Raw genomic sequence first — 22,485 nt, forward strand, 5'->3', positions numbered from 1 at the left:
CGTAAATTGTTTTATTTCTAGCCCAGTGCGAACTCAACATTACATTGTAAGATATTGTATCAGGAGGGCCGTGGGTTCACCCCCCTTGGAGGTGCCACTGAATTGCAAGTCAAACCTGTGCGTCTTTCCGGTCTGTCAGTTAATAAGTGCCACTGCCAAACTACATCAAATATTTATTTTTGTGTCTTGGAAACAGTTGATTAAAAAAGAGTTCAAGTGTTTGGCCCTCATGTTACAAATTATAAATGGCATTTTCCAAACCCAATCTCAACTTTTCTCTGCTGTTCAAGTCCAAAGTGAATCAAATCTTCGGCTAGTGTCAAAACTAATATTGTTAAAACCCTGGCTGAACAGAAAAAGTTAATATTTATTGAACCTAAATATAAATTTAAGTAATTTTGCTTCCTAACGTCTAACTCGTAGAACAAAATCGACCGTTGACCGTTTGGACTCTTATTTTGAAAACCTGCACCGGAAGTGTCTGGTCTCCTCCGCACTGATGCGGTAAAGTTGAGTGAGACAACTCATCTTACAAGTGGCCCGCGGTGAAGAGAGGCTTTCCTCAAGTTTTATACATCCTTTTCTTCCGGATAATAAACTAATTGAATCTAACCGTCCGGGGCCCGGGACACCGAGAAAATGGCTGCTCTTTCAGCCTGGTTCTGGAACGAGAGGTTTTGGCTCCCACACAACGTAACCTGGGCGGATCTGGCAGACCCAGCTCCCGGGGTGGAGTACCCCAAAGCTGGACACTTGTTTACTGCCCTGCCGCTGGCTTTGGGGATATTCGCCGTCAGGATACTCTTCGAAAGGTGCGTGTGCTCTCCACCCATGTCGGGTGCTTTCTTGTGAGGGAGGGGGGGATTTCCTAAAATTACTTTCAACGGAGGTTTCTCCTCAAAAATGGAGTGATGTCAAACACCAACATGTCCTTATTGTCATTGGTTCGGCCCACTAAATACTAACTAAACTTTAATTTTCTTTCTCCTGAACTTTTAAAGACAAACGTTTGGTCAGAATTACCGTTGGGAGCCATCTTCAGGTGCATGCAACACTTTTCACTGTGCCGGGGCACCCCTTCCCAAAACACTTGTCATCATGGTGTGGCTAACGTTAATTTACCCCCACACTAACTTTGGTTTGGCAATCATTGATACTAACGTAGAGCAATCTTATTATGTGTCTTGAGCTGCCCTTAACTGATGCATGCATGATAGGGAGTGCTGCCACTGCCACTGCCCTGTCAGCCCGCTGCTTCTGTCACATTGCACCATCTCCTTATCACACACAGGATCAAGGCATCCATCCAGTCCTGTGCAAACTAAGCTGTGTTCAGAGGTGGAGAAGGCAGCAGTGTCATGATATGGCACTCAACGACACACACAGACAGACATGGATTGATGGTATAATACTTGGATGCCAGCCATGTCTACACACAAACAAGTTAAGGTGTCTGAAAGTATGTTGAGGATTTTGTCATTCATTTGCCCCTTGTTGCAAAGCTGAGATGTTATGGAGTTACCTTACTACTGACCTTACCCTGTTCCGCATATAAAGATAAGACAAATCCAAGCTTACATCTGAAATACAGGTAAGAGGGGAAAGAATTACTCAGCAGTTTTAGGTGTGTCAGTCTGGTGAGTTTCTCATTTGATTCACAGAATGTAGGACTCTTGTTGGAATAGCTAAACCTACTTCTTCTTCTTCTTCTTCTTCTTCTTCTTCATTGTGTACTGACACTGAAAGTGGCAGCAGGAAAATTACATTCTCTCATTTGTTGACTGCAGCTTAATTAGTATACTGAATGCCCTGATACATCGGTTTCACTGTTTGTTTAGCGATGGATGCCTCCAGTAAGGTTTTGCCTTTATGTGCAGCATCAAGATAAAAGTGTTGCATTGAATCCAATGAAATGAGCATTACGGCAGGCTGTATATGTGACCCTGAAATGCCAGATAAGGACCTTTGGAGTATTGCCGTTGAATACTCTTAGCCTTTTTATTCTTTTATTGCTTTAGTAAAACATTGCTATAGCATTTTGTTTGCACAGTGTTGAAGCCATCTGAGGTCAGGTGTAGGGCTGCGGTGTATGGAGAAACATTTGAGCTATGCAGTAGTCGCTGGATATCTCAGAAGATATGAGAGTGCAATTGTAGTTAGTGTTGGGCAACATGACATATACTAAGAGATGATTTTGTCATACTGTATATTGTTTTAATACCTCTGTTAGTTTAGCATTAGTGTAATGAAGTACCTTGATTTGTCAGGTTTTTACAAGATTAACAGAAAACACAACTGGTTATCAGACGACTGACTCTAAAAAAAGTTGGGACACTGTGTAAAATGTAAATAAAAACAGAATGCAATGATTTGCACATCCTTTTCCACATACATTTAATTGAATACAGTACAAATACAAGATGTGTAATGTTAAAAATGTATTGTTTTTATAAGTGCACACTAATTCTGAATTTGATGCCTGTAACGTGCTTAAAAAATGGGACAGGGGCATTTTAAACCTCTGTGTTTTGTCACCTTTGCTTTTAACAACACTAAGGATGCTAAAGTTTTGACGTTTAAAAAGTGAAATGTCTTTCTCAAGATTCTCAAGCGGTCAAAAGGCTATGATTTAAAGGCTTTGTCTGTGTGGAAGAGTGGTCCAAAATCCCATCTGAACACTGAGTTTCTTCATACAGGAAGCGTCTTGAGGCAGGCATTGTAAAGTCTTCTCCAAGTATTGAATAAATTTAAGTTTAAATTTAAATTTAAGTCCAATACTTTCTTTACCCACAGTTTTCCACTATGGATTGATGTTTATGGGTTGAAAAGTTATCATTTCTTTATCAGTATAGTTTAATAGAGTTAATACCAATGAATTGCTGTATTTAAAAGATGTGTAATGGAAAAAATTGACATGTTTAACACTTATCTTCCCCATTGTATACTGATAAGGATTTGTAAATCATTGTACTCTGTTTTTATTTACATTTTACACAGCCTCCCAACTCTTTTGAATGGGGTTTGAATCTGTAAATGGTTTCTAAATTGGTTTTCCAGAAAATGGCGCTCTATCAGATAGATCCAAATCGCCCTTTCCTTATTTCACTGTCTATTGTTGGAGATTCTGCAAGTGTAGATGCTTAAAATACCAGCCAGACTGTCTGTCTGCGACTGTTCTGTGTTTAGTTATAACATATAACACGACACAGGTGTTGTCATTGATGTATGTTGATGATGTATCTGTTGTTAGACAAATGCATGGCTGTATTAAGTTATTTGATGAAGGTTCACATAATGATAAAGTGTGTGACCTTTAATCAGATGGTTTCCAAGGCTGTCCGGCAACAAAGAGAAACATGCGTCAGGGACAATACCTGTTCTGTTGTATATAATATATAAACATGTAGGAACACAGGCAACAAGTTTAGCCTCTTAACACTGCAGTTAGGAGATATTTACTCTATATATTCCTGTGGATCTGAATTGGGTAGATTACAGGAGATTCTTGTTGTCACTCAGCCACGGTTTCTGGACTTTGCTGCAGCTCCACACCGTCAATCTTTGTCTGTTTAATTTTGACATGGTCAAGTGGCTGTAAAGAAGGAGCAATCAGATATTGGAGGTGTCCGAGGAGGATTGCCGAGGTGTTTGATGAGATGCACACAGCGCCGAGCAACCGGTCTCAGGTGTCAAAGCTCGACTGTCAGTCCCTCTCCAACACGAGGCTGTCCTCGAGGAGAGACCGATCCGCAGTGATGTTATCACGGAGCGTTAGCTCTGTCACTGTCTGACACCGGCTGACTCATTCATTCATTTATTTATCAGATTAAAACATCACGCCACAGCTTGACTTCCTACTTTCTGCAGAACCCAAACACAGGCTGTGCTGTTTGTTCGCACACAGTGCTTAATATAACACATACACACACACACTCTGCTCAGGCACCTGCAGTAAGAGGGTCAGGCGTGTATGCAACCACACACTGGGGAGTTTGACTTTTGTTGGGGAGGTGACATCCTGCCACAAGTTTTTTTTTTGACTCATGGCCTAATTCTCTTTTTCTTTGAATGACAGTTTAACTGCTTTCATTTCTTTTTAGTCACCTAACACTTCAGCTGCTCTTTAACAGATTTTTCTCCTCTTGCACTTTGACTAGTCCAAACAGAGCTGACTGATTAGTCGATTGACAGAAATTTTATCTGCAATTATTTTGATCGTATTAGTCATTCATTTATTCATTCATCTTCTAACCGCTTCATCCTCTTGAGGGTAGCGGGGGGGGCTGGAGCCTATCCCAGCTGACATCGGGCGAGAGGCAGGGTACACCCTGGACAGGTCACCAGACTGACACATAAAGACAAACAACCATTCACACCTACGGACAATTTAGAGTTATCAATTAACCTAGTCCCCAATCTGCATGTCTTTGGACTGTGGGAGGAAGCCGGAGTGCCCGGAGAGAATCCACGCTGACACGGGGAGAACATGCAAACTCCGCACAGAAGGGCTCCCACGCCCGGTATCGAACCGGAAACCCTCTTGCTGTGAGGCGAGAGTGCTAACCACCACACCACCGTGCCGCCCCGTATTAGTCATTTTAAAACAAAAATGTCAAACCACTTCTCCTGGTCCCAGCTTATCAAATGTGAGGATTTAATGCCTTCTTTATCTTTGGGTTTTTGGACATTTGGTCGACTTATCGCTGGGCAATATATCCACATATATGGAGATCGTAGATATTGTATTAGATTTTGAATTCTGGATTATTAATAGGTGTTTTCTTTTCCTGGTTTTAAAGGCTGCCTTACAGTGAAGTGATGTAATTTTATAAACCTGCCAGACTGGTCTAGCTTTTTTATTATTTGCTTATAAGCATTTAGTCATTATATACACATCACTGATTACTTTTCCAAAAATCACATAGTGTAAATATTTTGTAAAAGCAACAATGATCAACCATACAGTATTTTGACAATATCGACATATAGGTATGTGGTAAAAAATATTGCGATATTTGATTTAATCCATATCGACCGTCCCTACGTCGAATAAAACAAACTTTTTAAATATGTCACCTTGTGTTGTGAGAAATTTTAATGGACATTTCTTCGCTATTTTCTGACATTAATTTGGATCAGTCAGTATTGAAAATTATAGTCAGTTGCAGCCATAGTTTTAATTCTTGCAGGCCTTTGCATTTAAACAACAAAAAATAAACTTCTTTAGCTTCTGAAACTCCAAAAACTTCCACTGTTCGTACACATTTGACTTTGCTTAACTTGACACTTAAACTGAAACTGACCCTAAAGTGAAATTGAAATTGCAGCACTTCCAGAACATTTTCAACTCAAACTGAAAGTGCAACTGTTCCAGAGTTTCAACTATTTCAAAATTTTCAGCAGGGAACATGTGCATTTTCATAAAGAAAAGCAGCCGTTTCTAGTTTCAGGTATGCTGTCCTTGAAACCACAGAACCTGCTTGTTTATCTTACAAAATCTTTGTCTTACAGGTTTATCTTCAACAACTGCAGCGTGAGACAGCATGCGTGTGGTAGTGTTTGTCAGTATTAGAATAATGAGAGCATCACATATTCATGATCTGTTTTCCTAATGTAGGTTATCAGAGTCTTGCATTTCACCAGCCTCTGTCTTCAGACACATGTGAGCTCGTCCTCAAACGACAGTGTTTTCACACGTAATTATCGAGCACGTCTGCAGGATTCCTGTTTTACCTGCAGGCAGTTCCTTTCGCTAACTAATGTGACGGCTGTCCTCAACAGTGCAACCCTCCCCGCCTCTTCCAGACCAGTTTCTTCTTGTTTGATCATAATCATGGCTTTGCAGCTGGCAGCGACTTTTTCGATGTGAGCAGTCAGGCTGTTTTTGTGTGTGTGCTAGCCTTGGTCCTTCTGAGCCGTGTCATGGGGTGAGCCGTGTTAAGACTACAAACTGGGATGTGTATGAGATTATGAGTGGCTGTGTAATCTGTTTGGGCCGGTTTGGACTGTTTCCCCATAAAATAACAACCAGGTATTCTCTCTGCCAAAAGGAAGTGAGGGTAGGCACTAAACAAAGATGTGATGCATTAAACATCCTCCAGCTGTTCTGTTTATCACCCACATAACCTGGCATTGTTTCAACATGTAACTGTCAGTTCTGTTTCAGACTTAACAAGTCAAATGAAGGCCACAATTAAACCCAGCACTGTGCCATGAATGACGTGCCTATGCCTCAGCAGGCCCTGGGACTGGGAAGTCTTCTCACTGTCAAGATTGCATGTAGCTCGCTGCTTTTCCCTTCACAGCCATCAGGGCTACTAGCGTCCGTGTACACAGACCACACTGAGCCTGTCTCTTGGTAACGGGCTCTGTGTATGTTGGAGTGGTCAGGGTCTGAGGAAGAGCAGGGAGGTTTTGTCATTTGACATAAATAGATTAGCTCGCATCTCTCGCCTTTGCCCCTCCTGTTGCTGCCATCCGCCAATTAGCAGCACGGCAGGCTCAGGCTTGCGTGGGCTATTCTTCTTTAAGTTTGACAGGCCTGTGCTCACAAGAGAGCCGAGGCTGCTGCCAGCTTCTGTGCCACATCAGCTCGTTTGTTACCTCACCCATGTGATTCGGTAATAAGGCTGCATGATATGGGGAAATATGCAATAACGCTGAATATCGTGAGATAAACGAACAGAAAGTGCACTTAGTTCTTCATTTCTGCTCCTTTTAGTATTCTGCTTCATCAAATTGCTTGTTGAATTTAAAAAATAGAAGGAAATTACTTCCTGCATTCTTTTATTGAACAAATTCAACGTTTAACATCTGAGCAGGATAATTTTTTTCAATCACACTGGCAAAAATTGGCTTCAGTGCTGAATTATAAACAGTAAAGAAAGTGTAAAAGTGTATTTTTATCTCCATTTTCAGGAGCGTTGATCACTGAGGGGGCGATTAATCGTGACACAGCAGTATTTAACACGATGCTCTAAAGCTCTGCGACGGCTTTCTCTATGGGTTTTTCTCGACTTAAGAAATTCTTGTATCGTAGTTACAGGAAGTCACTTGGAGTCACAGGAATTGGGCAACTAATTATCAAGTTTCATTTAGATGAATATAAAGTCAGATTATGTCTCCAGTAGCTCTGAAGGACAATTATTAAAGTCTGGTATTCAGTAACAACCCAGCTCCCTGTAAATAATACTGATAATAATATGTATGACACGACTTCAAGGCCCAGGTATCAGATGCACCAGTACAAACTTGCTCAGCCAGTGTCATTATTTTTACCCTTTTTAAATGTAAGTTGTTGTGAATTATACATCTATTTTGCAGCCATTTGATTTCTGACAGTGTCTTATTGTATGTGTTTATCTTTTGGATCAGTCAATCGAAACATCAGCAAGATGTAATCAGCTTGTTGCCAAGCATTTGTCAAAAAGAAAGAACTGGATCAGTGTTGAGACCAGGTTGAGACACAGAGAAATTCTCTATATGATGAAACCTCTATTGTCTGAGTGGTGCACGAGGACCCCGAGCCACTGTGTTTCACTATGAGAAGGAAAAAGAGAACTCAAAAACCAACGCCTGTGCATCTGACCTAAAACCGCTCACACTACTCATCCTCCCCATCTTATTTTTGTCTCCCTGCATTGAGCAGCTTTACCGCAAATCACTTTCTGTTTGTCCTGAAGTCACCTGTAGTTTAGAGGAATGACAATAATGTAGATCAGATGGTTGGGTTAGATAATTTTCATACCATCCAACCCAGCAAGTGAAGGTAATCTATACATATGATGATTAAAAACTCAAAACTGGTCCTTTTTAGTAATGTTTTTTTTTCCTAGTAGTTCTTGAAGTGACTTTTAAAGAGCAGTTTCACTTCTTGAATTGAATGAATTTCAGGACATTCACAGTCAACTGACCCACCCGTGGTGTACTGGTAACTTTTACTCACAAGTCAGACCAGACAGGTCAGTTTCATGTGCCATGGTGTTGTGAAATATTACTCAGGGCAATTTACATGCCATTCGTCATTTCACTGTTTCATTGCACTCCCAGCATAGAACAATTTTAACAAGCACAGACGACATGTAGCAGTCACTCTTTGGCATTTAAAAACTCAAGGGCGGTTCAGCTCTGGTTCACCCTGAGTTGACTCCTGTAGTCGGGCTATTAGTCCCCACGTCAGCTGTCAAACTATCTCTTTAGCAAGCTGTTACACAATAGGGCTGCACAATATGTCATTGTTCATTGTCATCGCGATGTCAACTTGTGCGAGAAACACATCGCGAAAGATTGTGACATTGCACTAGTGCAGGGCGATATGGAGAAAATAAACGATCACAATGTTTTTGACCAAATACCTCAATATAAATATTGTGACAACATTGTAGGGTTGGCTGTTGGTGCTTTCCCAAATATTTACACAGTGAGATTTTTTATAAATTGCAATCAGTAATGTGGATATGATGACGAAGAACAGCCAGAACAGTCCATAAAGTTCAGAAAATCACTTTACTGTAATACAGCATTTAAAACCAGGAAACGACAACACTTACGATGCTACGATATCTAAAATCTGAGACGATATCTAGTCTTGTATCACAGTATGGATTGGGTTGGGTATCATTTAAAAAATAAAAATAGCAGCATGAATACCGGTACCCTTAAAGTAATGCCAATGCTAATAGAGTACTTCATCTATATGGAAGCATTCAGTTGCATGAAAATGCCACCAGACTTCACAGATGTGTAGTATAGCCATACTTTATAATATTTTGGTGGCATCTCGATACGCTGAACTGCCAGCTCTGTCATGTACGCTGCAGTTGACTTCACTGCACCACAGACTGTATAGGTAGTAGCCTAACTATTGTGACCATTCACACGTGGCATTATATTGAAGAATGCTTGCGGTGATTGGCTCCAGGCAAAACCATACAAATAGTTATTTTGTTCTAGATCTGGGTACAGAAATGGTTAAATGCAGGTATCATTTGACGGGAGATGTTTCAATGCGACTTGGCACTGAGTTATTTTGGTCGATACCTTAAAGGTATCAAGTACTGATACCCAGTAGGGCTGCAACGATTAGTCGACTAATCGATGACTAATCGACTATCAAAATAATCGGTGACTATTTTAGTAGTTGACTAATCGGTTTGAGTCATTTTTCATAGAAAAGTACTATAAAAGTACCCCAAAATACTCTTATTGCAGCTTCTTACGTTCAAATATTGGCAGCTTTACACACTCTCCCATGACGGTGAACTAAAACCCTTTGGCGTGAGTACGAAACAAGACATTAGATGATGTAATTTTGGGGTTTGGGAGAGACAGACCGACATTTTTCAACATTTTAACACGTTTTTCGATAAAATGAATGGTCGACTAATCGAAGAAATAATCAACAGATTAGTCGACAATGAAAATAATCGTTAGTTGCAGCCCTAATACCCAGCCCTATATATTGTCCAGTCATATATTGCATTCAAGGATAGAGTTGGTTGAAAGCTGCACTTTAAAATGTAACTATCACTATGTTTTTTAGAAAAATTGGTGCCCTTTGTGCCAAGTCATTATCACGAGACAGTCTCTTGAAATAATGGGTGTCTCACAATAATGAGGAACTTTCCAAATAATGACTTAGCATCTCAAATTAGGACAAGTTCTCAAGATACTGACTCAGTATCTCAAAATAATGAGAAACGATAAGAAGTAATTATTTTGAGAAAGTTTAGAAAGATACTAAGTCATTGTTTCTCGATAAACAGGACATTATTTTGAGGATGTTTCTAATTACTCTGAGAAAGTTTCTGACTTAGAGGGTCTCTTTTTGTGATCATACTTGCGGAAATAGGCTTCCATGATTATGTGATACAAGTATGCTTGAAAAAAAGCAGCCGTCATAGACTCTTGGGATGAATGTTGAATAATTAAAAGCAAACCTGACATTTACATAGATGAATCAGTAGTAAACTTTAGGTTTTATATGTATTTTAATTTTAGGCTTCAGACAGATTCTGAGAGCTGTATGGTCACGTGATCGAGTAAATAAATCCTGTGACATTTCATGTTGCAGGTGGGCATTTCCTTCTCTCCACTGACTGACTTGTCACAAAGTTCCTTCACGAGTTAGACGGCATGAACATAGTTTGGTAACACTGAGGGGTGTGACTGCAGTTTACAGTGCTTAGATTTCCCGCATCTCTTGAATATTGTGGGGCTTTGAGGAAATTGAAATTCACAGAATACCACTGGAGCGTTCTTTACAGCTTGTTTAGATATGTATTAGATAGGTATTAAACTGTTAGTGGTTCTTTACTGTAGCTTCACAAGTCATTTCTTTATGAACAGGCTATAATGTTTGCAGTGAATGCTCCTAATAGAAAACAAAATGAACAGAGGATCATGCAACGTTCTGGCCTGACGTGATCCTCTGTTAAAACATTGTGGCAGTCATGAAAATGACAGAAAAGTCTGGTTTTTATTTATTTACTTATGTTTTTGTTTATTTATGTATCCTGAGCTGGCCCTAAATCAACAGCAGACTGAACCTTAAGCTGCCTTGCAGGAACAAATTTGAGAATGACCCTGTAGGCTGAGCTAGTTGCTTCCAAATAGCTTTATGTTATTGTTTGTTGTTCCTCCTAGCTGAACCAGAGGAAACTGTTTACAGAGCCACAGTGGTTAATAACGTAGTCCCACTGTGTCTGTGCTGTGGAGCCAGTTTCACTCAAGCTGCTTCACTAAAGACATTTTTCTTCACAGTGAGACGATATCTTTGTTCACAGATCTAGATTTCACACGTACAGACCACAGGAATGTTTTTTTTTGTTGTTTCTTTCCTTCAGAGTTTCTGTGTACGTTTTTTCAGCTGCCATACTGAACCTTGTAAATGATTGATTGATTGATTGATTAATGCATAGCCTACTTATTTAGCTGGTAGTTGTGTGGTTTGTCAGAAAGCTGGCGAGTGGTCAGATATAAGAGAGCAGCAGCAGATGGCATCAATAGAATTTAAGACCTCAAGCCACAGCACAACATGCATTAAGATATTTTTAAACCAGTGGTTCCCAACTGGTGTGTTGTGGTCCAAAAGTGGGTCGCGGGTCCATTCTGAATGAGCCACAAGTGACTCGAACGTGTCAAGTTTGTAAAAAACACACTTTATTTTTTCAGTACATTTATTTTGAAGTGATGAAGCTACTTGACAAAGACAGCAAACTGGCTTAATAACATGGCCAAACGCAAGTATGATGCTGAATATATTAAATTTTGTGGACCTTGAACTGATGACTGAGAAAAAATCTGGGGCCATATTCACAAACATTCTGAGAAAACTCTCAGAGAGCTCCTAACTTAGCCTAAACATTTTTAGTAAGGAGTCCTGGCTTAGGAGTGATGAAAGTTCTCAGAGCAACACTGAGCAAAGAAGGGACAGAAACCTTTACCTTAGTGAGGAGGTGTGTTTGACCCCGCTGCTAGGTATGAGGCATTATTTTTACAGATGTGATCAGTTGTCAGAGACATGCCTTTTGTGCTGCTGACTGTGAAAGTGTTGTCTTTGTTAGTGTGATCACTCTGCTGATGGATGGTTGAGACAGACAAAAGTCATCACTGCTGCACTGTTGCATTTTTCCAGTGTTTCAAATATCTCAGTGTCATTTTTATTCCTGGTGTTAAATCGTTATTGTGTTGGGTAGGAAATGTGTACGTGCCCTTAATGAGATCGACCACGCATATTATCGCTACTCGATCTAATCTGTAGCATTTTATTCACTCACTGGCATCCAGAGTTTGGAGAATATTTCTCCGACCTCTTTGTGTTTCCACCATTTTCCCCTCTGCTTAAGAAACTCTCCAGCCTCTTAAAAATCCTCCTCCCTGCTCCTAACAGTTTTTCACCTTAGGAGCTCTTTTACGATCTAAGATGCTCTGTGAATAACTGTTATCTGTTACAAGGACCTAGACTTAACTTTAAAGGGAAATTTTAAGAAAATGTCTTAAACGCAGAGCCTTGATTTTTTAAGGTATATTAGGTGTATTATCAGTGTATTATTTTGCACAGAGACCATTGTTGTATGTATCACCCAAGACCAGAATTTGGCCTATACCCCCATCTGTAAGATTCCACCTGACTCATGGGTTGCTGCTTAATTTTAACCTGTATTCTATACGTGTTATATTAGAGCAGTGCCTTCTCAAAAAGGCTTTTTCACAAATAAATATTCATGGCAATAAGCCCACATGGTACAAGTCATAGCAATCCACCAGCACAAAACACACGTTGCCTGTAGCAGCTAACAAGCCACTCGTTGTACACACTAAGTGGCAGCTGTTAGTCACAGCACAGCTTTCCTGAAAATTTCAGATAACATTTATGGTATGCTTAGAGTTTCTTTCCCAGCCGAACGTGACAGTTAAGCCATAATGCAGAACAGAGCTACAGGCAGGGCGGGGGGTCACGCAAGGTCATAATGTTCCCATAATGAAGGAGACATCCCAGAATCACTGGGGATTTTGTGAAGCTCCTTATTCCATCCATTATTAGTTGTTAGCCAGCCGAGCTAATGCAACACATTAACCACGCTCCCTGGCTTTGTTTTCCTGCTGGAACACGTGATGCACACAGACTCATTGGTACAGCCAGAGACAGACGAATGGGGACAAGAGAGGGAGACAGTGTTAAATTAAGTATAAAAATAACCAATCTCCTGCCAGAGCTTGAAGATTCAGACAGCCGATGTAGTAGTGGTAGAAATGCTAACACTTCAGTGGTTACTTAAAGATGTCCTGTGGTGTTTTCTTGTGAATAGACAAAAGTTGTGTTTACATTCAGTGTTTCTAACCAAAACGCAGTGTATCCTTGAGGTCTCACGAACATGATAAATGCATTTCCTTCCTCCTAAAACATCTGCAAAGCTCATTATTTTTAGAAGTTTGAAACCTACATTGTTTACATTCATGTTCCTCAGCAAGACGTCCCTTTTTTCTGCCTTTGCTGGTGTGCTGCAGCATATTTTGGCTCCCATCTGAATGTCCATGTGCACTGATATGATCTTAGTAATGGTGAGAATCTCATTACCATCTAACGTCATAAAAGATCCCTTTGTAGTATGTTCACAGTTCAGATGTTGTGCACAATTTTTCACTGTTTTGATTGTGTGAAAGAACAGTTGGGCATATTATTCAAAACTTGTGCCTAACAGGTCCTGTAAGTTTTCCTTTCAGAGACCTAGGGTGCATGTTTCAACTTTGAGTGACCCTTCATCTCTCCCGTTTTCACTCCTGACACAGATTTATTGCCAGTGCCTGTGCCCGGAGTCTCCACATCAGTCCAGGTGTTGGACGAAGAGCTCAGCCCAATGCGGTGCTGGAGAAAGTGTTTACATCCATCACAAAGGTTCGGTTTCTCTCTTGACGTCTTCTTTCTCATTTTAAAGAAGCATACGTGTGCTTGAGTATCAGTGGCTGATATCATCTGACAACTTGAAGATGGATGTATGATAACAAAGCAGGTTATGTGAAGGTTGAAAATATGCTCCTTCCACAATACAACACTGTAGCTGTTACAATAAGGTTTAGTTGCATGTAATGGCGGACGTTTAGGCTGATGTGAGGCATTGATTGTTGCTTGCCTTTAAGGCACTTCGGTAAAAATCATAACTCTCAATCAAAAATCTATTAATTGACTCTGTGATCACATCACTCCAGTTTTAGCCTCTTTACACTGGCTCCCAGTATGTTCAAGAATAGATTTTAAGATTTTACTGATGACTTTTAAGGCTCTTCATGGTCCCTATCCCAGCTATATCTCCGACCTATTATTGCCGTTCACGCCAGGACGTACTTTGAGGACCCTGGTAGAAGTCTTTTGTCTGTTCCAGAGGCTCGGCTGAAAACTAAAGGGGACAGAGTGTTTGCTGTCAGGGCCTCGAGGCTCTGGAACAGTCTGCCCGAGGGAATCAGGTCGGCCACGTCAGTGATCTCTTTTAAACCCCTTCTTAAAACACACTTTTATCGGAGAGCCTTTCCTGATTTTACTTGAGTTACAAGTTCATTTGGACGGTCTTTTATTTCCTCAGTTTTTATACAACAAAGTGTTTTTATAAGTTCTTTTGAAATTTGTTTTCATGTCTTGTCTGTTTTGATTATTGACATGTAAAGCATTTTGTAACTCTGTTTAGAAAAGCGCTTTACAAATAAAGATAATTAGTCTTATTAAATATCGAAGGCCAAGTCCAATGTATTTGAGCTTTTAGATAAATCCAGGTTTCTTTGTTGTAAATTGGACTTGGATGTTAACATGAAGGCTGTTTACCAGTCAGAAAGTCTAAAGCACGAAACCTCTACGAAAACAACACTTCAATTAACAACATAGTACAAGTAATATGGTCTTCGGAGCACCTTGGGAGCCTAATGGTTACAGTATCTACCATGAAACTGCAATGTCTCTGGTTTGATTCCAGCTGTGGGACTTTTGTTGCATGATGTGGTACCCCGCTATCTCTTGCTCCCTTTTCCAGTCTGCCCACTATCCCATGTCCAATAAGGGGGAAAAGTTCAGAAAAAAATTTTTTATTTAAAAAAAAAAAAAAAAAAAGCCACATGTTTTTCAACACGAAACCCCCTATTCACTACCTAAAGGTAAGCATGTAAGCTTAAAGTTATACCATGTAGGATTGTTGGTTACTGTTGCATACAAGCTCGCACTTGAAAGTGAAAGCAAAAGTCAGACCAGATTCACACCTGTTTGGTGTTTTGCCTCGCTATATTTGCGCTTTTTTTAGCCCTGTTTCTCTTGGATGCCTGCTGCTCACTGTCTGGCATCTGGTCGTACATTTTATAAAGTCCTGACCTTACCTGAACGCTGTGGGGATATACAGGGGGTAAACGTTCTGAGCATAGAAAATAAGACCATCCAGGCAGATTGCAGAGTCTCTGCAGAAAAATACACCACCGCACACTTCTAGTGGTCATAAGTGATGTTTGAGTCTGTTTGAGTCAGTCTGCTTTTTAGGAAAATCCTGGCGAGTATATCTTTAAGTATAGATTTTGTTTTACAAGAACCCAAAATTCTATTAGACAATATTTGTATCAACCACAGTAGGAGGCAAACATCAGAAATTTGTGTCTGCTTAAAAAATATTGGTTTAACACTTGTCTTACATGTTTGACTTTACTGTTTTCTGTGTCATCTGTGACTCAGATCAATTTGACCCAAATTCAGAAACTAGAAACTGTCTGCCTTCAACACCATATCTCAGACGCCAAACACAAAACTTAATATTTCCCAGAGCTGCAGTATACCCTCTACAAGACCAAAACCAGTCTGTCATGAAATCCGATGCAAGAGTTAAGCTGAAACTAAAAGGTCATGGGTGGCTTTACATGTGATGAAGTGAGAGATGGATCCAGGCAGTGAAACTCATCGCTTGTTAATAAATCAAATCATGAACAGGATGATGAAAAAAAAAATCACATGGATTCTGTTTGGTGGACTGAACTTCACTGAGGGAACTGAACTTGGGCACAGACGTGCGTGACGAAACTGTTATGCAAGAGCACATTTCTGTCCCGATGGCAACATTTGCAGCAAATTTCTCACTTTCTATTGTGGCAGCTTGCAGTTTTCACTGAAATTTTATGAGCAGACGCTCTCCTGATAGTGTTTGTATTTGCTGACTTCACATGAGACATCAAGAGTGTTATCTTGAGAGTCTCAGAGATTAAAGCTCAAAATTGCAATATGCTCGGACTGGATACAGTTTACATAATGACCCAGCTTTTTTTTTTTAAATCTCTCTCGTTGGGCTCTTTAATTCGAGCTGGGTTGTTTTCTTTTCCTTTTCTCTCCGTGCAGAATCCAGACACTCGCCATCTGGATGGCTTGTCCAAGCAGCTGGACTGGGAGGTGCGGAAGGTCCAGCGTTGGTTCAGACACCGCAGGAACCAAGACAAACCCAGCACACACACTAAGTTCTGCGAGAGCATGTAGGTTCATCCCTATTGTGTTCACCTTTAACCTCTCTGCAGGGTTGAGCGCACAATAGTTGTGTTTTAATTTGCAAGGTGTGTGTATGTACAGTATGTGTGTATGTTTCTGTCTTAGGCCGTCGAAGTGAGAACACTTTGGCTTGTCCCTGTTTATTATTAGGACTTGAATTTACATTTAAAATAAAAATAAGAATCAGTGTGCTGTTTCTCTTAACCCAGCCCTCTTCTCGTGACCATAACTCCTTTTCATTTACTTCTAGGTGGAGGTTTACATTTTATTTGTGCATATTTACCTATGGATTCCGGTTTCTGTGGCAGGTGAGCACACAATCACATCAATCAATCAGAAATAAACTGTTAGCGTTATTTGTTCTTTAACTGATAATATTTGATTTGCTGGAATACTTCCAAAGATAATAGCATGACGAATTGTTTGCCGAACTAATAAGTGTTTGTTTGTTTTGTAGTCTCCTTGGATGTGGGATACACGGCATTGCTGGTACGGTTATCCCTATCAGGTATGATCCAGTTCTCATCTCTGTCTCTGTAATCTATAATGCAACCAATACGCAACAGCTACAGCCTCAGAAATGACCTCAGAATAACCAACTGTGTCATGAACTGAACTTTTATTGCAAGACTTTGTACTGAATAAAGTTGTGTACAGTTAACGATGAAAAGTCCTGTAAAAAATTAGCTTGTGTTGACTTTTATATCTCCTGCCACTTTACACTAGCATAAATGGCACAGAGCCTTACAGCAGAAGCATTGCCAGTACCTGTTTGTGTTTACTTCACTGCCCTTTCCCTGCACTTGTATAAATGATAATGTGCCATGAAAAGCAGTCTGACAAGGTTGAAGGAATACTTCACCTCCCAAATGACCGTTTTATTATCAGTTACTCACCCCTCATTTCTTGATGAATTCACCACGTTTAATAGCACAACTGTATCAAAAAATCTCCAAATCTCATTTATCCAGTCACATGCTCAGTACTTCCCAAACAGACAGCCTGTTCCGACAGGGAACTGAAGGGAAAGTGAAACTTCTCTTTAAAGCCAGACTCCATTGATAAAGACAGTAATTTTTACCTCAGTGAACACAGGAGCTGTTGGTCTACATCTGCCTTGATCAGTTAGTTTATTTGTGTTATTGTGTGACTTTGGTGTTTTAAAAGGTTAGTTTGGATTCACTAAAGTCACACAAGAACACGAACAAACTACAGATCAAGGCAACGGAAGACCAGAGGCTGTCATCTTCAGCAAGGTTTAATTGCTGTTTTTGTCAATGGAGTCTGGCTTTGAAGAGGGTATAGGTAAGTTCTGCTTTTAGTTCAGTTCCCCATCAGACAGGACTGTCTGTTTGAGAAGTACTGAGCATATGAGGGATAAATGAGACTTAGATTATACTGCACAAATTGTGTGACAGTTTGTGAACATGTGTTTTGATATAAGCCGCACTTCCACCAAACACTTCTGGTATAGTACCTTTGGAACCAAAAGTAACTCTTCAGACATAGTACCTAGACAGTAGCGTTTACATCGCAAAGAGTACCCTTAAATGTGGGCAGAGTTGTTGTCACACACTGCTCCGTCCAGCACTCACTGTATTTCCTCATTATCTGTGACACAGAGGGAAGTCTGCGCCTCGTTTATTGTCCACAGAATGAGGCTGCACGCTGACATTTTCAGAGCCAATTATATCTCCATGGGATATTTAAAAATAGCGGGTTTGTGCATTTAGTCCTTCTAAGGCAAGCTCAGGGGTTTAGTGTTGCCGTAGCCCACAGGAATGATGCTCTGCCACGCTTTTAGAATATATTAGAATATATGACGTTCACATAATCTGGCCGAAATTGATATATAATAACACTTGAAGGTCCACTCATTACTAAAAGTGTATGTTATATAAAAACTAAAGTAAAGGTCAAAGTTGTCATATGGAATATTTAAGGTGTGTTGATTGATTCACAGCATCAACTCGTGCATTGAGTAACATTAGAAGTTAATGTTCCACCTTAAAAGTCGCCTGCAGTCGGCCCAGTGAATTAAGTTATTTTTCATAAGCGTTCCTAACTGAACTGTACCGTACTGCTTGGTAGAAATGGGGCCATAGTTTTGCTGTGGTTAAATGTGGTATTCAGTGACTGTAATTGAGTTTTCTATGTTTTTTAAATCTTTAAAATTCCCAAAATTCAATTCTGTAAAATTCAAGTGTATTTCAGTGTACAATTAAGAGGCTTCATCTGGGCTGATGCTCATTCATGATGAGATATACCTCACACACTGTTGCCCATGCTCAAATGCCCTTTTTCTCAATAAAATCATAATGTAGATTGAACTCATTTTAGGACACAATGTCGGGCATGAGACAATTTCCTGGAAAGCACGTCTTCTCATGCTTTATTGATTAAGCAACTTAGGACATCATTGTGAGTCACTGGGCCAGGAAGTGTGTCGTGATGAGCACAGTGGTAGTCATTCTTTCACTCTTAAAGGGAAAATTCACCCCCAAATCAAAAATACATATTTTTCCTCTTACCTGTAGCGCTATATATATTAGTCTAGATTGTTTCGGTGTGAGTTGCAGAGTGCTGGAGATATCATCCATAGAGATGTCTGCCTTCTCTCAAATATAATGGAACTAGATGGCTCTCGGCTTGTGGTGCTCAAAGCCCCCCAAAAAACGTTTCAGAAACTCAACACCGGTGTGTCTTTCCAGAAATTAAAAACCTGGTTACTCGAGATAATCCACAGATCTTTTTGTGAGCAGTTTCATGTAGGAACTATTTTCTTTCTACCGAACTACACCCGCCAACCGAATCACCATGCAGACAGAAGTGTGCATCTAATCATAGACAAGAGTCTCTTTCTCATAACATCACGACATGTAAACATGAATGCCGTCCTTCTCAGCTGAGCTTTAACATTAGCTAGCTCAGTGGTGCTAGGTGAGCTAACAGTAGATGCACTCTTCCTTTTGGGCGGTGATGCAGCCGGCAGGTTAAGTTTGATAGAAAACAGTTACATGAAACTGCTCACAACAAGGTCTGTGGATTATCTTGAGTAGTCAGGGTCATGATTTCCGGAAAGAGACATTGCTGTTGAGTTTTTCGAATATATATTTTTTGTGCTTTAAACACCACAAGCCGAATGCTATCTAGTTACAGCAAGTAAAACAGGACAAAATACTCACTTTAACTTGTTTAATTGTTTCACATCACATCTCGCCATCTCTTATATTCAAGAGAAGGCAGACATCGCTATGGCTGATATCTCCAACACTCAGCAACTCACAGCAAAACAATCTAGACTGATGAAAGAACACTACAGGTGAGAGGAAAAATATGTATTTTTAAATTTTTGGGTGACCTGTACCTTTAATACGGTGTGATATCCAGGATATATTTTTTAAAACACTTTCAAAATGAAAAACATTCTTACTTGAACTAACCCCGTCTTGCCTCTCTGTCTCTTCAGGCCATGACTCTGGGTCTTTACCACTACTATGTGACAGAACTGGCTTTCTACTGGTCACTTATGTTCTCCCAGTTCACTGACATTAAAAGGAAGGTGAGCGGAACAACCCTGTCTCTGTTTGGGTTTGACCACACTGGATACACCGCAGTTGCCACTTCCTGTAATACACATTTGTTAATAGGTCTATTGTTCCTCATGTGTGCATGTTTGAGTGTGTCCTTGTGTAATGCAAAGTATTTTTTAAATGTATGCACATAAGTCACAGTGCATAAAAACCTGATTGTTCAGTTTGCTTTGTTGCAAGCTGGAAAAAGTTGTGTTAATTTTGGAAGGTCACATGTTTTTGTTTTTTGCGAGAGGGCGGGTGGTGCTGTTCAGTCTGTGAGTGCTTTGTATTTTCAGCACGAGGGCACCCACTGTCATGTGATTGCAGGATGGAGCAGCCTAACTCTATTAGAATTACAGAAATTCCTCTGAGTGCCAGCGTATTGGAGCTGGAGTTAGTTACAGACACTTGCCTTTAATGTTTCAGATGTTTCATACAGCAAATATCTGGAATGTGTAAAGCTGGAAAAGTAGGCCAGCGCTGTTTTATTTTGACGGCTCTAAGCTGAACGCAGAGAGGGACCTGGCCCGATTTCATATTCTGTATAATACATTGTTTCTTCACGATGTGGTATTCAGACGAGGCAGATGGAGCTCCTGCTCAGCTGATTGTTTCAGAATATTTTCTTTATCTAGCTGAAGGAAATTCCTTAAGGCCTTTCTCACCGTTTAACCTTTACTCAGCTCAGTTGCATTGTGATTACAGTTTGCTCCAAACCACAAAGATAGTGAGTAAATATGCACATTAAAAGTTATTTTCAGACAAGTGAAAGAGATGGAATTCATGCAATCAGTGGTGAGCTAAACAAATTTGAACTTGTCAACAGAGGAAGATTTTTGGGTTTTAAGACCTTTTTAGTGAGATTATGTGAACGTGGATGTTGTGCTTTCCCAGGGACTTTTAGTATTTACTTAAAATCCCACAGTCAGGACAGGTCAGTCTGGAATGTGGCAGATGTTAAAACTTCTTGTACAAAAATGTTTATAGCATTTACAATGTTTTGCAGTGTATTGTCTCAGTCAGCAGACCATTAAACTGCTGAATTTATGTTCAATTAGAGTTAAGTTCAGATCAGACAAACCTTTATTGATCCCCAGAGGAGAAATTCAGTTGTTACAGCAGCACAAGCACAGAAATGAGTTCAGATAGGAAAATTTTAAAATGATGATAATAATAATAATAATAATAATAATAATAATAATGATAATAGAAACTTAAATAAGAATAGAAGTAGGGCTTGAAATACTTTATTTACATTAACACACTGGTGTATGTAACTTTTAAAATGCACCATTTTTTCCTTTAACACTTTATTTTTATTGTTTTTACAAAATGTAACTTAAAGGTAGAGAAAAAAAGGAATACAAAACAGAATGCAAACAAACAGTAATAAGTATGCAAAAAATAAAAAAGGTTCCGATTGCCCTGTCTCTCAAAAACGAATCATTCCTGTGACATACTCAGTTACTGAGTCTCTAATCTTATTGAAACATATAAAGTATAGTATAGCAATAAAAAGGCATAGTATAGTATGTCATTAAAAATGCCATAAAAAGTCATAGTATAGTATATCGTTAAAATGCCATAGAAAGTCATAGTATAGTATGTTGTTAAAAATGCCATAGAAAGTCAAAGTATAGTATGTCGTAAAAATGCCATAAAAAGTCATAGTATAGTATGTTGTTCAGATGCCATAAAAATTTATAGTACAGCATGTTGTAAAAATGCCATAAAAAGTCATAGTATAGTATGTCGTAAAAATGCCAAAAAAAAGTCATAGTATAGTATGACGTTGAAAATGACATAAAAAGTCATAGTATAGTATGTTGTTAAAAATGCCGTAGAATGTCATAGTATAGTATGCTGTTAAAAATGACATAAAAGTCAGTGTAGTATGTTGTTAAAAATGCCCAAAAAAAGTCGTAGTATAGTATGTTGTAAAAATAACATAAAAAGTCATAGTATAGTATGGCATAAAAATGCCATAAAAAGTCATAGTCTAGTATGATGTTGAAAATGACATACAAAGTCATATTATAGTATGTCGTAAAAATACCACAAAAAGTCATAGTATAGTATTTCGTAAAAATGCCACAAAAAGTCATAGTATAGTATGATGTTGAAAATGCTATAAAAAGTCATAGTATAGTATGATGTTGAAAATGCCATAAAAAGTCATAGTATAGTATGTTGTAAAAATGCCATAAAAAGTCATAGTATAGTATGACGTTGAAAATGCCATAAAAAGTCATAGTATAGTATGTCGTAAAAATGCCATAAAAAGTCATAGTATAGTATGTCGTAAAAATACCACAAAAAGTCACAGTATAGTATGTCATAAAAATGCCATAAAAAGTCATAGTATAGTATGTCGTAAAAATGACATAAAAAGTCATAGTATAGTATGTTGTTAAAAATGCCATACAATGTCATAGTATAGTATGCGGTTAAAAATGACATTAACGTCATAGTGTTGTATGTTGTTAAAAATGACATAAAAGTCATAGTATATTATGTCGTAAAAATGCCACAAAAAAAAAGTCGTGGTATAGTATGTTGTAAAAATACCATAAAAAGTCATAGTAGTCCCCCCCAACTATGAAATGGGATTTTCGCCCCTGTATGGCGTTAAAAATGCCATAGAATGTCATAGTATAGTATGACGTTGAAAATGCCATAAAAAGTCATAGTATAGGTTGTCAAAAAAATACCACAAAAAGTCATAGTATAGTATGTCATAAAATGCCATAAAAAGTCATAGTATAGTATGATGTTAAAAATGCCATAAAAAGTCATAGTATAGTATGTCGTAAAAATGACATAAAAAGTCATAGTATAGTATGACGTTGAAAATGCCATAAAAAGTCATAGTATATGTTGTCGTAAAAATGACATAAAAAGTCATAGTAT

The 22,485-nt window shown here is 39.1% G+C and overlaps 1 protein-coding gene across 1 annotated transcript in view; it reads left to right on the forward strand.

Annotated features, from left to right (window-relative positions):
• Positions 1 to 504: 504 nt before the first annotated feature.
• Positions 505 to 22,485, forward strand: part of cers5 (ceramide synthase 5) — a 36,137-nt gene continuing 14,156 nt past the window's right edge. Inside the window, exons 1-6 of the mRNA XM_050038324.1 lie at positions 505 to 812; positions 13,291 to 13,396; positions 15,857 to 15,987; positions 16,251 to 16,308; positions 16,458 to 16,508; positions 19,470 to 19,562. Of these exons, the coding sequence (XP_049894281.1) occupies positions 640 to 812; positions 13,291 to 13,396; positions 15,857 to 15,987; positions 16,251 to 16,308; positions 16,458 to 16,508; positions 19,470 to 19,562 (612 nt within the window). The 5' untranslated portion in view covers positions 505 to 639. The remainder of the gene's footprint in view (positions 813 to 13,290; positions 13,397 to 15,856; positions 15,988 to 16,250; positions 16,309 to 16,457; positions 16,509 to 19,469; positions 19,563 to 22,485) is intronic.

The sequence above is a fragment of the Epinephelus moara genome, chromosome 24, assembly GCF_006386435.1.
Source record: "Epinephelus moara isolate mb chromosome 24, YSFRI_EMoa_1.0, whole genome shotgun sequence".
Taxonomy (NCBI): Eukaryota; Metazoa; Chordata; class Actinopteri; order Perciformes; family Serranidae; genus Epinephelus; species Epinephelus moara.